Here is an 18,399-nt window from a genome sequence, read left to right on the forward strand (position 1 = left end):
ATGCAGGTAAACCTCTTTCATCAATTTCATTTCACTGCTATCACTTTAGATATCATTTGATAGTCTTCACTTTATGAATGAAAAACTCATGTGTAGACTTACATGTAGCTCTGTATTGCATTGATTACCAATACTATGACAGTCTTGTCTTGTTCCATAAGCTTACCATGAGGACCTCTGCACTTCCCATGTTGTCCTCAATATACTAACATTGTCCACCAAATAATATGTTTGTCCGTAATCAGGGTGCATTTCTGCATAGTGTAAATGTATTTTTATTGACCCCTTTTGTTTTCCTTTGAGTGGCACTGAAGTTGAGCGATTCTAAAAGGGCAGAAGATAACTGAACGTGATCCGAAAAATGGAGATACCTAGAAGCAGTGAGGTTATGCCAAAAATCTGATCTCTCATTTAAATCAGGTTTGTGGTTGTGAAGAACTGAAAGACAAACTTCATATTTTCAGGTCCGGGTCACTTTCTGGAGGGTCGTCCTCTTCATCTAATAACTCCCATTCTGAGACAGACTCGTCAAGGTCAAGATCGCCCGTCAGGAAACACAAAAAACGTTCTGAAAGGTCAAGATCAAGAGAGAAGAAAAAGAAAAAGAAAGAAAAGCACAAGAAGAGGTCAAGGTCAAGGTCCAGAGAAAGAGCTAAACGAAAGAAGTCTGATAGAAGAAAAGATACAGTGGAAAAACCCAGTGTCGACACAAAGTATGGCATTGTTCAAAATATGTTTTGCCTTTTGAGTCTACATGTAATTGTTTCATCATGTGTAATTGATAATGGCATGTTGTGACAATGTAGACATTGTTGATGATGATAAACAACAACCATCATTTATGAATAATATCTATTTACATGTTTTGTTTTATGCAACCTACTCAAAAGAAAGTAATTTTATGACAGTCAGATTTACGGATAGGGAAAGTATTAAAATTAATAGAAAAATTTCTATGTTTACATGTTATGGCACATATTTGAATGTGATGTTCATCTCTTGGTGGACCTGCCCGGATAGCACAGTTGGTAGAGCGTCCGCTTCGGGACCGGTAGATCCAGGATCAATCCTTGGTCGAGTCACACCTAAGACTTTAAAAGAGGAAGTTGTAACTTCCTCGTTTGGCGTTCAGCATGAAGGGGATAGTGCAACGACTGGTTGACCCGTATCAGTATAATGGCTCGGGCGGGACGGCTTACTTGCCTTCGGTAAGTCGTCTCAGTGATGCAGCACTAAATAAAAGAGCGGTGGAAATCCGTCCTGCAACAAGGAGGCACATTACATGTGCATGCACCCTAATGATTCCTTCGTCGTCATATGACTGAAAAATTGTTGAGTACGACGTTAAAACCCCAAGCACTCAAGCACTCCATCTCTTGGTGGAGAGAGTGTTGTGTAGGAATGCTTGTTTTTTAATCATTGGACATACAAGATGATGGTTCAATTCCAGCCTATGACAATATTGCCCTTCCTCCAAAATTTTCAGGGCCATGGTAATAATAATCAGCTAACTGAACTCACGAGAGTTTGAAAGACCTTACACAAGGGTTGTTGGAGATGACCTTTTTTCACGGGAGGCAGAATTGCCTACAAAGTGAACTAACTGTATTCCAGAACATTTGTATTTCATGTTGGAAGTGACCAACATCTGGTGGTTAAGTCAAGCTCTTGCACTCATGCATTCCACAATCCATATTTCCTGTCAAGGGCCTATGGGGTTACACGTCACGTTCTCTGTCAGTCAGATCTATTCAGCTCCAGTCAAAATAGATAAATCTGCAAAATGTGTTTTGTAGAACTGAAAAGGAACTTTTGAAGGCTTTGGAGACCCCAGAGGAGAAGAGGGCACGCCGAATGGCAAAGAAGGTAAATGTTTACCAGTATGCAGTCCTGAGTCATAGTGTTAGCAGCGTGAGAGAGTTGCTGAAGTGTAAAGAGAGGGCTTTATTCATGAAGCTGACTCTGAAATTTGGATACATTCAGAAAGCATTGATTGGTATTTGTGAATATGAAGCTATCTAATCAGTGTTCAATCTAATTGCTATCTGTTTTATTGTCACATGATAAAATGTAGGCTTGAATGTAAATTGTGTGCATTCACGCAGATCCCGTTTCCTAAACCAGTTTGATCCAAGTTGTAAAAGTCGTAAGAGTGGTGGAAATGTTAATACGTGTACATGTGAGATACATGCATTCAGTTTCTAAGATCTGCTTAATACTGATCAACATACATGTACAACTCTGATTGTCATTTGTAATGTGAATTGTTTAATTCACAGGAAGCGAAGGAAAGAAAGAGGAAAGAACAGATGGGGTGGGACCAGGAATACATGGTAAGAAGAGTTATGTACCCTTGTGTTCATCAAAATTATACATGTACACTACAAAATCAACTACAAGTCCATTGTTCAGAACTAATCATGAAACATGTGTACTGTATTATTGTAATATTATAATGCATTAAATGACTGTTTACTGTGGGTTTGCAAGGTTGTTTTAATAGGTACACTTACATTACCGATCGCTTGCCTTACACAAATGTGGCTTACACATTTAGTTTGCTCTGCGGGTAAAAATGCCTTTGTTACATTTGGAAAGGCTTGTCATTTACTTGCCACAAACGGGTGTATTCTGGGCACTCCAGTTTGTCTATGAGTGAAACTGATCATCACAGTTTAAGTGCTTTTTCTTTAGTACAGCTAATAATACTGATCAATCACATTCTTTTGGCTGTTTTGGGAATTTCTAATAATGCTATTAAATGCAACGTTTCCAGTAATTTCCTAGACCTAATTTATGTCTATTCTGAGACAAGGCTGATTTTGTTGAGAATATCCTAAATCAAAAAATAAATAAAATACATGGCATAGTTTGTCTATTCTGGTAAATAATCCATATAAAAGTATTTTGTATATTTTTGTTTATATATTAGGGTTACTCAAATGCTGACAACCCTTTTGGAGATGAACATTTGTTGGAAACTTTTGTTTGGACCAAGAAAATGTCAAAGGAAGGGAAGAAAAATGTTACAGTGGAGGAGATTCAACAGCTTCAGCGCCGCAAGATGGAGGAAAATAGGGTGAGAAAGGAAGAGCATTAATGCTTAACAGAACACAATATTAATGCAGAAAATGGAGTAAGATAAACAGAGGAGGAGAATAGGGTGAGAAAAGAAGAGTATTAATGCTTAATAGAACAGAATATTAATACAGAAAATGGAGTAAGATAAACAGAAGATGGAGGAAAGGAGGGTGAGAAAGGAAATATTAATGCTTAATGCAACAGAATATTACAGGCAATTAAGTAAAATAAATGGAAAATGGAGGAAAATAAGGTGAGAAGAGTGAATGCTTGAAAACTGCAACAGAATATTGCAGATAGTGGAGTAATATAAACAGAAGATGGAGGAAAATAAGGTGAAAAAGGAAGAGTGTTAAGATACAATGTATCTTCAAAATGAAACTTTGTTACGCACTCAGGAGTTTCTTCCCCACCAGTATTGTAGCTTTAGTGTAGCAGATGTGATAAACATGAAATATATGCTTACAGAGGTATTGAACTTGTGAAAAGGGGATGTGTAAAAGGTGGTAATTCAAAACCACTGATTTCTTAAGGTAAAATTTGTTATTTTGATTGTTGATAGTTAACTGTTTTATTTTCTTCTCTTTCAATAGAGGGAGCTTGAAAAAGTGAAGAAGCGCAGACAAGAAAGAGAGAGAGAAATGGAAGAGAGGGAGAAGGAAAGGGTACAAAAATGTTATATTATTTATTTATTTCATTGAAGTTTTCCTGGAAACCCATAACAATCTGCATTTTGCTGGTGGAGCTTCCCACCAGAGAGGAAGCCATTGTGAGCTGGACTTGAACTCACAGAGACTCCATTGGTGAGAGGCTCCTGGGTGCAATGTTTTATTATGATGTCACATTTGTTTTCAGTAAATTGTTAATTTTGGCTGGAGGCCTCAGTTGGTTAGCACGCTAGCACAGTGTAATGACCCAGGATCCATCAATGTGGTGGCTGTGAGTTTAAGCCCATCTGATGCTGGCTTCCTTTTCGGTCATAGGTGGTAAGGTCTGCAAGCAACCTGCAGATGGTTTAGGGTTTCCCCCGGGCTCTGCCCGGTTTCCTCCCTCCATAATGCTGACCGCTGTTGTATAAGTGAAATATTCTTGAGTACGGCGTGAAACACCAATCAAATAAATAAATAATTAATTTTGGCTGTAATAACCAGCTCAGTATAAAGTCACTTTGCCTTTGTCTGTAACTCAGCAGGTCAAATAATTGTCTTTTAACATGAGTGATTAACATAACGAGAGGCCTGTGTGCAGCATGTCACAAAACTCTGTGTGTTCGACTTTTTACAGGATGCCATAGCTATTCTGAATTTGAGCTTGTGAAGATACCTTGTATGTCTGTGTGTAAAAGTATAACCGATAAAAATTGTTCATGATTTGAGTTACTCTGACAGAAATAGTATCGGCAGCAATAAACATTGCATTCAGTGACTGACTGGCATTTCCTTATAAAACATTGTATTCATTACCCTCTGTAATTTTGCCTAACACACTGTGGATTTCTGCCATGAATTACCTGTACTTCAAAGCTGCATTAGGTACATGTACTGTTTCCCTTGATCATGTTGATTGACTGATTGATGAACTGATACAGGATCGGTCAGTTTTAAGGTTACGTTGACTAGGCAGGTAGTTGCATCTTGTAAGTGCCTTACATAGCATTGTTTGTCTACAGCTCAGAAATACATGGATCTGTAAGATAACAATTGATTGTTGTTGTTTTGCAGGAGAAAATGCAACGTGAAAAGGAGGCAGAATATTTCAGGGAATGGGAGAAACAGGAAGACACTGTAAGTTTTACCTTTACCTTTAAATTGGAAGAATTTTATGAGGTATAATGTTGAGATATTTTGTATAAATTACAATTTAAAGCTTGTGTCTAGGCTTGGCTGATGCTACAAGTTTACAAGCTACTTGATCTGACTGTAATTTTATTATACAGTAGCTGTTCTGTTACATGTACATATGTTCAAGTATCATAGTCATTTTCTATAAAAATCTTATTTCTTTCCTCATACATTTAATGATTTTTTTTTTTTTTTTTTTTTTTTTTTTTGCAGTTTCATCTTCAACAAGCCATGTTGAGATCAGAGATCCGAATTCAAGATGGTAGAGGTAGGAGGCTCATACCATGATGCATTTGTCCAGATGAATAATTGAGTTTAATCAAGCACACATGGTTGGGAAGTGTTCAGAACAATGTGTTTCTGTCCATATCCTGAAGGAAGTTATTTTCAAGTTACATGTTCTGTGATTGTCATTTAAACATTCTGCTGACTATTTTGAAGCAACTTCCTCATTACTTCACATTCCTTTTTGAAGATCGCACCCATGAGAGAATTTCATGATCAGTACATTCAACTTGTGACTTTCATGATATTTATTTTCATACAGAATAAGTCAGTCATTCTTACATGTAGTCGTAAAAATAAATCAGACACTCACAATGGGCAAAAATAAAACGTGGTAGTAAATCTGTTAAACTAAACATAACTTTCATCTTGTAGAGAATAGGGATGTGTATGATTAGATTTAAAAGGAAAGGAGTTTTCAGAATTGCCATTGCGTATTAAGACCACTAGCCTTTGACAGATAATGTCCCACATTTTAGTATGTACAAAATGTAATCTCTGCCATGTTATTTTCCTGTGTGTTATTACATACATATGCTTATATAAAAGGTAACTACAGATACTACACTGTATTTGTCATGTATTAAAAGTTGTGAAAAAATACCTAGACGTGCAAGTCGGAAGCTTCCATATATTAGTTGTATGTAATAGGGGTGGGGGGTATTCCCCACCCCCAAACTATATGTTCAACTGCAGTAACCTGATTCAATTTTGCCCACAGCTAAACCTATAGATTTGCTGGCCAAGTACATCAGTGCAGAAGATGATGAGTTAGCCATTGAGATGCACGAGCCCTACACATACCTGCACGTAAATATCTCTGTTTATGTTTATTAGTCACACTTCGTTGGTTTGCATATTTGGTACATAATGTTTCCTGTGACCTTGGATTTCAATAACAACAACAACAGTTGATGTGTACCCTTATTCTTCTCATTTTTGGGACATCTGATCAGCTGTTTTTAGCTAATACTCTTGAAATTGTAAGAGGAATACAGTTTCTCTTCTGTTTTTAGCTTTCATCTCTGCTGTTATCTCCCCAATGTAAGGAGAATTATAGTATTCAGGTGTATCTAAGTTGTATTGTTCCTGTGGGTTCCTCTAGTTCTCACCAAGGTATGACAATGACTGCTCACAGGTATGACAGTGACTGCTCACAGGTATGACAATGACTGCTCACAGGTATGACAGTGACTGCTCACAGGTATGACAATGACTGCTCACAGGTATGACAGTGACTGCTCACAGGTATGACAATGACTGCTCACAGGTATGACAATGACTGCCCACAGGTATGACAATGACTGCCCACAGGTATGACAATGACTGCTCACAGGTATGACAATGAATGCTCACAGGTATGACAATGACTGCTCGCAGGTATGACAGTGACTGCTCACAGGTATGACAATGACTGCTCACAGGTATGACAATGACTGCTCACAGGTATGACAGTGACTGCTCACAGGTATGACAATGACTGCCCACAGCTATGACAATGACTGCTCACAGGTATGACAATGACTGCTCACAGGTATGACAATGACTGCTCACAGGTATGACAATGACTGCTCACAGGTATGACAGTGACTGCTCACAGGTATGACAATGACTGCTCACAGGTATGACAGTGACTGCTCACAGGTATGACAATGACTGCTCACAGGTATGACAATGACTGCTCACAGGTATGACAATGACTGCCCACAGGTATGACAATGACTGCCCACAGGTATGACAATGACTGCTCACAGGTATGACAGTGACTGCTCACAGGTATGACAGTGACTGCTCACAGGTATGACAATGACTGCTCACAGGTATGACAATGACTGCTCACAGGTATGACAATGACTGCTCACAGGTATGACAATGACTGCTCACAGGTATGACAATGACTTCTCACAGGTATGACAATGACTGCTCACAGGTATGACAATGACTGCTCACAGGTATGACAATGACTGCTCACAGGTATGACAATGATTGCTCCCAGGTATGACAATGACTGCTCCCAGGTATGACAATGACTGCTCACAGGTATGACAATGACTGCTCACAGGTATGACAATGACTGCCCACAGGTATGACGATGACTGCTCACAGGTATGACAATGACTGCTCACAGGTATGACAATGACTGCTCACAGGTATGACAATGACTGCTCACAGGTATGACAATGACTGCTCACAGGTATGACAATGATTGCTCCCAGGTATGACAATGACTGCTCACAGGTATGACAATGACTGCTCACAGGTATGACAATGACTGCTCACAGGTATGACAATGACTGCCCACAGGTATGACGATGACTGCTCACAGGTATGACAATGACTGCCCACAGGTATGACGATGACTGCTCACAGGTATGACAATGACTGCTCACAGGTATGACAGTGACTGCCCACAGGTATGACAATGACTGCTCACAGGTATGACAATGACTGCCCACAGGTATGACAATGACTGCTCACAGGTATGACAATGACTGCTCACAGGTATGACAATGACTGCCCACAGGTATGACAATGACTGCCCACAGGTATGACAATGACTGCTCACAGGTATGACAATGACTGCTCACAGGTATGACAATGACTGCTCACAGGTATGACAATGACTGCTCACAGGTATGACAATGACTGCTCACAGGTATGACAATGACTGCCCACAGGTATGACAATGACTGCCCACAGGTATGACAATGACTGCTCACAGGTATGACAATGACTGCCCACAGGTATGACAATGACTGCTCACAGGTATGACAATGACTGCTCACAGGTATGACAATGACTGCTCACAGGTATGACAATGACTGCCCACAGCTATGACAATGACTGCTCACAGGTATGACAATGACTGCCCACAGGTATGACAATGACTGCCCACAGGTATGACAATGACTGCTCACAGGTATGACAATGACTGCCCACAGGTATGACAATGACTGCTCACAGGTATGACAATGACTGCTCACAGGTATGACAATGACTGCTCACAGGTATGACAATGACTGCCCACAGCTATGACAATGACTGCTCACAGGTATGACAATGACTGCCCACAGGTATGACAATGACTGCCCACAGGTATGACAATGACTGCCCACAGGTATGACAGTGACTGCTCACAGGTATGACAATGACTGTTCACAGGTATGACAATGACTGCTCACAGGTGTGACAATGACTGCTCACAGGTATGCAAATGGAAATTCAGAACTTTATTATCATTTTATATACATTTGGAGGAGACAGCTATTGGCAGCGGTGTAATTTCTCTCTGGTTGGACACAGGGTATGACCATCACAGACCTAGAGGATCTGTTAGAAGACATTAAGGTGTACCTGGAGTTGGAGGAGGGGAAGAATGTGGACTTTTGGAGGGATATCATCATCGTGACTGAGGATGAACTGAAAAAACTTCGCAAACTTGATCCCAGTATACGAGGTGAGGATTACAACACACTGGTTTTCTGAATCATTATCTGAGTAAAGGCATATTTGGTTGGAAGTGGCTAGATGTAGTCATGGGTGATTAATATAATTTCTGATCAGGTCAACACAGGTATGAAATTCACTTGAAAATGACCGTTTATTCTGGAAAACTGTCTTGTCGAGAGATGAAGATTGGTGTCTGATTTCACTGTCATCAGTGGTATATTGTTATGTCTCAAAAGTGAAACTGTTGAATTAGATATCATTTATTTTCATCAGTCAGTAGTTTGTCTACATATATATTAGTTTGTGGTGATATTTTCAGTACAGTTTGATACGTAAGTTTGTTGGAGGAAATGTGTCCATGTTTTTCCACAATAAGCTCAAGGACTAATGGAGTAATTTTCACCAAATTGTTCTTGGAGCTTTATGTCATGGATATTTCAACTTGAAAAACTTTTTGGGTATGACCATTCTCTTGCTGCATGTTGCAAGGAAGAATCTTGTCCTCTTGGTGTCTTCAAAATGAAAGGTCTTATTTGGTTTGAAGCTTTGAACAAGGGCCTCTTGCACTTATTGAGATGACAAGTATTTCTATCTGAACGTCTGTCTCTATGCTGACATTGTTGCAACGAATAACCTTCCTTGTAATTTTCCTACAGATCATGTAGGGGATCGCAGGGAAGGCATTAACCAGGCTGTGACCAGTGAGGTGTCTAACGTGTTCAAAGGGAAGACGACCAATCAGCTTCTGTTGTTGGAGGAGCAGATCCACAAGAAGCTGCGTGGTGGAGAGGGTGTGGACATTGGGTATTGGGAATCTCTTCTTCAGCAGCTTAAAGCCCACATGGCCAAGACTAGGCTACGAGAAAGACACCAGGAAGTCCTCAGGCAGAAGCTCTTCAAACTTAAGCAGGAGGTGAACTCTCCAGAAACCATAACCTACTTTAACATTATTTGGATTTTCTTAGATTAACCCAGCATTTGTTTTAGCTATTTTAAGCACAATTTAATCAACACATTTATACTGGTGTATTTTTAATATTTTGAAGATGAGTTCTGAGTAAAATAATACATTTGTAATGCCTTTATTCTGCCCTCTGTAGTCTTGTGTACAATATTAAGACACAATCAGCTGATTAATTTAGTAGTAACAAATATACATGTAGGTGTATGGACTAACACTTACACTGCAGTAGCCATGGCCTTACCGGGCTCATTATCTGGAAGATAGGTTGACTGACATGTACAGGCAGATAATCTCTGAATCTAGTCATTGATATATTTATTTATAAGTAAAAACTGCTAAAAAGAAAATGAATCAGTTTATTATGTTTTAGAACAGATGTCAAAATGTCATGCTAATGTACACCTAGAAGTGATGACATGTGCATTCGTTTATGTATGATGGTTTTTCCATTAGCACTTTGCATATATCTGCATTACCCTTATGGATACTTGCAGCAAGGCATTGAGTCAAACCCGCTGTTCCCTATTGTGCAAGAGGGTAGTGTATCTGAAAGGTCCCAGTCCCCAGGGGGGATTCAGAAACAGGCACCTGCCAAAGAGGCAGACCTCAGACCTGGAGGAAGCAGCCAGAGCCCTGAGGCCGAACCAGGAAACAGTAACGATGCCTCAGACCCCGAACCTGGCAACAGCAAAGAGAACCCCACACAAGAGTAAGCAGTCTTTCTTACCATAACTTACATGAATCTTTGTGTGTGTAAAAATCCTTCCTAAAAGCACTCGCTCTTAGAAGAAAGTTTTAACAAGCGCATACAGTGTTTGCACGTAAACAGAGCTAAGGCCAGAGGCCACTTGTTGGCTTTGAAAAGATGATCAACTTCATCTTTTTTTTCTGTTTGATACTGATATCTTTAATAGCGGAAGAGGTCAGGACTGGTCAGTCTGATGCCAGTATAGCATAACTGTCGACTGTTAAATGTCACAAAAGATAGCTATAGATGTTAGCGTATGGAAGGCCAATTTCTGGTTCTGGCATATTCTCTGTACAGTGCAGCTAAAATACTGGCAGTATAGTGATAAACCCTAACCATTCATTGTCTTGTCTAGGGTGGAGAGTGTACTGACGGAGGAGGACCTGCTAGATCAGAGTGTGGATGAGTACGAGGCTGGCAAGTACTCCCCTAAGCTGATCCGCCCAGAGGACTTGGACTATGACACAGTCATCTATGAGACAGAAGATGACCTGAAGAAGCTGGCATTTGCCAGAGAACAAGTCCAGACCACTGGACGAGTGAAGGTAGGTTAGTCCCCATAAGTTGGAGTAGGTTAGGAGAGGTCTGCGACAAGTCGGGGTAGGTTAGGCGGGTCAGTCTGTTGGACATTCCGGGTTGGTTAGGAGGGGTCAGTCCATGTGACAAGTCAGGGTAGGCTAGGAGTCAGTCCATGTGACAAGTTGGGGTAGGTTAGGATAGGTCAGTCCATGTGACAAGTTTGGGTAGGTTAGGAGGGGTCAGTCCATGTGACAAGCCGGGGTAGGTTAGGAGGGGTCAGTCCAAGTGACAAGTGAATGAATGTAATACAGATGAGATGTGAAGATGACAAAGGAATGGACATTTTGTTACTCATCATGTAATGAGCACTTCACAAGACCCAAAGACTTTCATTTTGGTAATCTTCTCTTTCTTCCCATCATAATGCAGGCTGCCATTGTATAAGTGAAATATTCTTGAATACAGCGTAAAACACTGATCAAATAAATAAATAAATCTATGTATTTGTTGTAAATTTTTTCAGATTTATGTCTGGATTATAATGCTTGTAATACGACTTGTGAAAATAAATTTGAAAGCTAATTTATTGAGTTGTGTGAATGTGGCATTTGTCTGGCAATACCATTTGTGCACATGTTTAACCTTGCATCTCCTGTATTTATCGCTTATCATTTGTACAAATTCTTTTTCCAGTTTGATCATCTTTCACAGTATGTAATACTATATTGCATTTGTAGTACAGCATGTAACACATGGAGAATAAAGCGGGAATGTTTTGTTTGTCTATAGATGGACCAGGAGAGTGAGTTCATCAAGAAAGCCAGAGAAGGTATGAATGATGAGGAAGCCCAGTTCAGTGTGGAGGTGCCAATAGAGCAGCAGGCCTTCCTCTGGTCTGACAAATACAGGCCCAGAAAACCTCGATTCTTCAACAGGGTTCACACTGTAAGTACAGACAAAAATCGAACATTTAGGTGTAGTGCACGTTGTGGCGTAGTGCACGTTGTTGAGGACTTGTTGCAGAACAAGTCCTCACATTTAGGCTTTGCTCACACTGCATGTACAAAAACAAAATCTTCATGTAACAATTTGACTTCCTCCACGTTATACATGTATATGCATATATATATAAATCTACATATATTTATATATATATACATGTATAAGAAAAAACAAAGGAAACCTACTCAAATTACTACATCTGTGATTTCAAACTGCAGTTGGAATACATCCCTGACGAGAACGAAAGTTCAAATCTGCAGTTGGAATACAACTGTAGAAGTTGGAGGTTTCCTTACACCCATTCCCCACATCAGAACAGTCAACTTCTTTCTCATGTACATGTATGTACAGAAAAAACCCCGAACATTTAGGCTTAGTCTTCACTGTAAGTACAGAGAACACTAACATTTAGGCTTAGTGGTCACTCTAAGTACAGAAAACCCTACCATTTAGACCATTTAAGCCGTCATTGTAAATACAGAGAACCCTACCATTTAGGCTTAGTCCTCATGGTAAGTACAGATAACCCTACCATTTGGGCTTAGTCATCACTGAAAGTACAGAGAACACTAACATTTAGGTTTAGTCCTCTCTCTACAGAAAACCCTACTATTTAGGCTAAGTCGTCACTAAGTACAGAGAACCCTAACATTTGGGCTTAGTCCTCACTGTAAGTAGAGAAAACCCTAACATTTAGGGTTAGTGGTCACTCTAAGTACAGAGAACCCTAACATTTAGGCTTAGTCATCACTGAAAGTACAGAGAACACTAACATTTAGGCTTAGTCCTCACTGTAAGTACAGAGAACACTAACATTTAGGCTTAGTCCTCACTGTATGTACAGAGAACACTAACATTTAGGCTTAGTGGTCACTCTAAGTACAGAGAACCCTAACATTTAGGCTTAGTCATCACTGAAAGTACAGAGAACACTAACATTTAGGCTTAGTCCTCACTGTAGGTACAGAGAACACTAACATTTAGGCTTAGTCCTCACTCTAAGTACAGAGAACCCTACCATTTAGGCTTAGTCCTCACTGTAAGTACAGAGAACACTAACATTTAGGCTTAGTCCTCACTGTAAGTACAGAGAACACTAACATTTAGGCTTAGTCATCACTGAGAGTACAGAGAACACTAACATTTAGGCTTAGTCCTCACTGTATGTACAGAGAACACTAACATTTAGGCTTAGTCATCACTGAAAGTACAGAGAACACTAACATTTAGGCTTAGTCCTCACTGTAGGTACAGAGAACACTAACATTTAGGCTTAGTGGTCACTCTAAGTACAGAGAACCCTACCATTTAGGCTTAGTCCTCACTGTAAGTACAGAGAACACTAACATTTAGGCTTAGTCATCACTGAGAGTACAGAGAACACTAACATTTAGGCTTAGTCTTCACTGTATGTACAGAGAACACTAACATTTAGGCTTAGTCATCACTGAAAGTACAGAGATCACTAACATTTAGGCTTAGTCCTCACTGTAAGTACAGAGAACACTAACATTTAGGCTTAGTCCTCACTGTAGGTACAGAGAACACTAACATTTAGGCTTAGTCCTCACTGTAGGTACAGAGAACATTAACATTTAGGCTTAGTGGTCACTCTAAGTACAGAGAACCCTACCATTTAGACCATTTAAGTCGTCATTGTAAATACAGAGAACCCTACCGTTTAGGGTTAGTCCTCACTGTAAGTAGAGAAAACCCTACCATTTAGGCTAAGTCGTCACTAAGTACAGAGAGCCCTAACATTTGGGCTTAGTCCTCACTGTAGGTACAGAGAACACTAACATTTAGGCTTAGTGGTCACTCTAAGTACAGAGAACCCTACCATTTAGGCTTAGTCCTCACTGTAAGTACAGAGAACACTAACATTTAGGCTTAGTCCTCACTGTAAGTACAGAGAACCCTAACATTTAGGGTTAGTCCTCACTGTAAGTACAGAGAACACTAACATTTAGGCTTAGTGGTCACTCTAAGTACATAAAACCCTACCATTTAGGCTAAGTCCTCACTAAGTACAGAGAGCCCTAACATTTAGGCTTAGTCCTCACTGTAGGTGCAGAGAACACTAACATTTATGTTTAGTCCTCACTGTAAGTACAGAAAACCCTACCATTTAGACCATTTAAGCCGTCATTGTAAATACAGAGAACCCTACCATTTAGGGTTAGTCCTCACTGTAAGTACAGAAAATCCTAACATTTAGGCTTAGTCATCACTGTAGGTACAGAGAACACTAACATTTAGGCTTAGTGGTCACTCTAAGTACAGAAAACCCTACCATTTGGGCTTAGTCATCACTGAAAGTACAGAGAACACTAACATTTATGTTTAGTCCTCACTGTAAGTACAGAAAACCCTACCATTTAGGCTTAGTCATCACTGAAAGTACAGAGAACACTAACATTTAGGTTTAGTCCTCACTGTAAGTACAGAAAACCCTACCATTTAGACCATCATTGTAAATACAGAGAACCCTAACATTTAGACTGCGTCCTCACTGTAAATACAGAGAACCCTAACATATAGACTGAGTCCTCACTGTAAGTACAGAAAATCCTAACAGTGTTAGACCACGCTGTAAGTGTTTAAGATAGGCCTGACATTTACACTTCAATAGTTTACACTTTGAGTGCAGAAGAAAGAAATCCTAACATTTAGACTTAATCAAGTGTAAGTACAGCAGAAAAATCCTTAACAGTTAAGCTTAGTCCACACAAAGTACAGAAGAGAAACCTTTTATAAACGTTTAGACTTAGTCCACACTGTAAAGTACTGAATAGAAAACCCTGATGTTTAAACTTCCACACTGCAAGTAAAAAAAACTCAGACATTGAGACTTTAACCACACCGTAAAGTACAAGAGGGAAAAACCTGACCTTTTAGGCTTGGCGCACAATGTAAGTACAAATCATATAAACCCTGTTGTGCTGTCTTCAGTATTTATCCTAGAACACTTGTAACACTACATATTTATATTTAAAATTATTGAGTCATATTCATGCATAGAATCTCTTTCACAATTACATTGTCATCAGTCCTCTGACCTTTGACCTACTTTCTTAAGTCTGAGTTTATATTTTGCCGAATGACATTATATTCCATATTTCCATATTTCAGTGAAGTATCGTATATGGATTCACTGCAGCTGCTTTCTCCAGACTACCATAAATGACCTTTAACCTGCATGTACATTATTAGATCATGGTTCATATTTGAAGGGTTTTGTTTAGTGTGGTTTCATGATTTATAACAGAATTAGCTAAGTGCAATCCCTTCAAATATTTGAATTTTAGTTTTTGTGAGAATAGTCCTCTTCCTGACTTGTCTATATGTACATGCAAATGTAGACATGTATGGTGCTCATGTCATAAGAAGTAGCCTCTCGTCTGATATTCTTTGTGTTAAACAACAATCAAGCAAATAAATAAAACATTGTTTGTTCTTTTATTTCAGGGTTTTGAGTGGAATAAGTACAATCAGACTCACTACGACATTGATAATCCCCCCCCTAAAATAGTCCAGGGCTACAAGTTCAATGTGAGTATGGGATGGGAGAATCAATGTTAAAGTAAATGCTAGGGGAAGTATCTCAAAAGGTACTGCCTCTATTGGGCCCAGGTCACACATACATGTAAAGGACAGTAACACCTATGGGATGTTCCACTTTGATGGCTGTGTGCATTTTAACTACCGTAGCGACTTTAGCATATTACAATCATTTGTTCAAGTAAAAGAAAGCTAAAATATGAAGTAAGGCTCTCCATACAGGCAACTGAAAACTGTGCATAAAAATACTTTCATTTAGTTTTTCAGATTTTTGTAAAGAGTGTTGAAAGGCATTCAAATATTTGAATACTGTGGTGGGCTATAAGCGCCATGCTGATGGTATCTAGGAACTCTGACGTCACATCACCTTTTTTTCCTGATGATCACCAGAAGGAAGGAATTTTTGAGAACATTATTTCATTAAGCTTTTACCCATGGGTAAAATGAGTCATTCCAACATTCAGAATTGTGATTAGAGTTGGGAAAACTTCATGTGACATAAAAGTTCCTAACCACTGATAGTATGGTCCATAAAGCCCACCTTAGCTTTCAATGTTTGAGTGCCTTTTTTTCAAAAATGTAAAAAATATGGAAAGCATATTGATGTATAGTTTTAAGTGGTCTGTTTAGTGATGCCTTCTTCGATTTTTACAGGTCTTTGCCTTTAAGGTAAATGTTAGGGGTGGTATCTCAAAAAGTGTGGCATGTATTGAGCTGTATCTTTGTAGTCTTGTAAGGAGACCAGTCTTGCTACCAATTCAGTTTTTTTTCTTTTTTTTTTTGGTGCTGTATAAAAATTCAATGTTACCAATACTCATTAATGATCAAAACTAAGAGCACACAATAATTACATCCGTGTACTAGGTTCAGCCCGGAATTGTTTTCAATAGAACAGTTGTTTCTAATTTAGACTTTGAAAGTTGTTGAATAATTCAGTGAGATGTGGGTGCACATGTACCTCTGAACATGTGCACATATGTATATCTAGTATACATCTTTGAAGATGTGTGTTGTGACATATGTAATAATGTACTGGCCGAGGCATCGATTTTCTCTCAATGTTCTGTATGTCTTTTGTTTCACAGAATGCAAACATGTCATGAAGAGCTTAATTTAGAAATTGAGCATGAATTATTTTGTCTTGCAGATATTTTATCCTGACTTGATAGACAAGCATAAGACACCAAGCTACACACTGGTAAGTTTCAGCTCACATGGTCTCAGCATGTTGATCAGGATACCTGGACTGTTGATCAGGGTACTGGGACTGTAGGAATAAATCCTGGTGGAATGTCAGAACATCTTTGATGAAAAAAATTGGTTGAAAAAAAATATATAATATTTCAAAAATTTTGTTCGTGCGATTTTCGTATTCTCACTAACAAAAGCCCAAGGAGAAGACCTTGTTGAGACATGTGTAAAAGTGTTGTCATGTGTATAAAAGGGCTTCAAGGTGTAGGAAAGGGTTGCGAGATGTAGGAAAGGTTTGAGACTTAAAATAGTAGAGGTGTACTTGTATATGGACAGATTGAGATTTGCATGAAATGGTGGAGATTTGTATAAGATGATCGAGATAGAAGACGCCTCGGAGACCTGGTGTCACTGGATCATTCATGTACCCTGACACTAAATTAGGTTAATCTCATCTGTCTAGCTCTTTATCTCTGTTCTCAGACACCCATGGAAGACAACAAGGATTTTTCAACTCTTCTGTTCAGTGCTGGTCCACCATATGAGGTAAATTGAATATAATGCTGTACTTTTATGAGTCATTACTGCATTGTTCAGAAGTGTTTTAGATTACGGTACATGTAGGCTACCTGTCTCATCTAAATACAAGAAAGTGAAGCTTAAGTTGTACATGTACTAGGCTTAAGTCTCAGCACACTTTTGAAAAACAGACCACAAATAAATCAGAATTGTAAAGTCAGTTCAGGTGTACATGATCTTGCCAGCATTTGTTCAGCCTTTTTATGTAAATGTACACATGTGTTATGAAGAATTTTCGAGTGTATTCTGGTGCTGTTGACAAATTCTTCAAGCGCCTCAAACTTCAGCGTGTCACTTTACTTCAGAGTGTAATCTTCTGTAATCTACCTTTTTGGCATGGGAAGTCATCAGAATTATGTGTGTTTGTCCTTTGACTTGCAACCTTTTCCCTGATCAACTATAACACTTCTGCAACCATTTATATGATCAACTTAAACACATCTGCAACCAGTTATATCATCACGTTAAACATTTTTGCAACTGTTTGCATGATCAACTTTAACACTTCTGCAGCCATTTATATTGTCAACTTTAATACTTCTGAAGCCGTTTATATGGTCAACTTTAACACTCCTGCAACCATTAAGGTGATCAACTTTAACACTTCTGCAACTGTTTATATGGTGGACTTCAACACTTCTTCAACCATTTATATCATTAACTTTAACATTTCTGCAACCATTTATAACCATTATAGCCATTTAACCATTACTTCTGCCACCATTTATCTGATCGACTTCAATATTTGCTGCTTGGTTTGCTGAAGAATACATGCACAGTCAGCTGGATTTTTTACTTTTTACTTTCAGGACATTGCTTTCAAAATCGTCAACAGAGAATGGGAGTATTCATACAAGCGAGGATTTCGCTGCCAGTTCCAGAACAACATATTTCAACTTTGGTTCCACTTCAAACGATATCGTTACAGGAGATGAGACCCCTGTTGTGGTGCATTGACTGTAACAAGAACATTAAACTTTACAGACTGGTGTACCAGTAGCATGATTACTCAGTAAGGGCACATGTCTCTCTGGTGTATGGTGTACATGTTGCATGGTTGTCCAGTCAATCTGCACTTCTCTGCAGTGTATCAACTCTTCTGGTTCCATGGCCTGTAAACAGTTTGCCTTTTCATAGGTAACCGTTCAAATCTCAGAGGTACTTGTTTTTTTGCTTCT

At 39.0% G+C, this 18,399-nt stretch overlaps 1 protein-coding gene across 1 annotated transcript; it reads left to right on the forward strand.

Annotated features, from left to right (window-relative positions):
* LOC135473682 (splicing factor Cactin-like) lies at positions 1 to 18,169 on the forward strand. Its single transcript, XM_064753548.1, has 18 exons — positions 1 to 6; positions 421 to 713; positions 1,797 to 1,866; positions 2,280 to 2,333; positions 2,933 to 3,079; positions 3,675 to 3,746; positions 4,803 to 4,865; positions 5,136 to 5,190; positions 5,929 to 6,017; positions 8,511 to 8,664; positions 9,314 to 9,570; positions 10,116 to 10,330; positions 10,725 to 10,914; positions 11,678 to 11,833; positions 15,359 to 15,442; positions 16,599 to 16,649; positions 17,126 to 17,188; positions 18,031 to 18,169. The coding sequence occupies exons 1-18, from the start codon at positions 1 to 3 to the stop codon at positions 18,154 to 18,156; spliced, it is 2,145 nt and encodes a 714-aa protein (XP_064609618.1). The 3' UTR covers positions 18,157 to 18,169.
* Positions 18,170 to 18,399: the final 230 nt, after the last annotated feature.

The sequence above is a fragment of the Liolophura sinensis genome, chromosome 8 (genome assembly GCF_032854445.1).
Source record: "Liolophura sinensis isolate JHLJ2023 chromosome 8, CUHK_Ljap_v2, whole genome shotgun sequence".
Taxonomy (NCBI): domain Eukaryota; kingdom Metazoa; phylum Mollusca; class Polyplacophora; order Chitonida; family Chitonidae; genus Liolophura; species Liolophura sinensis.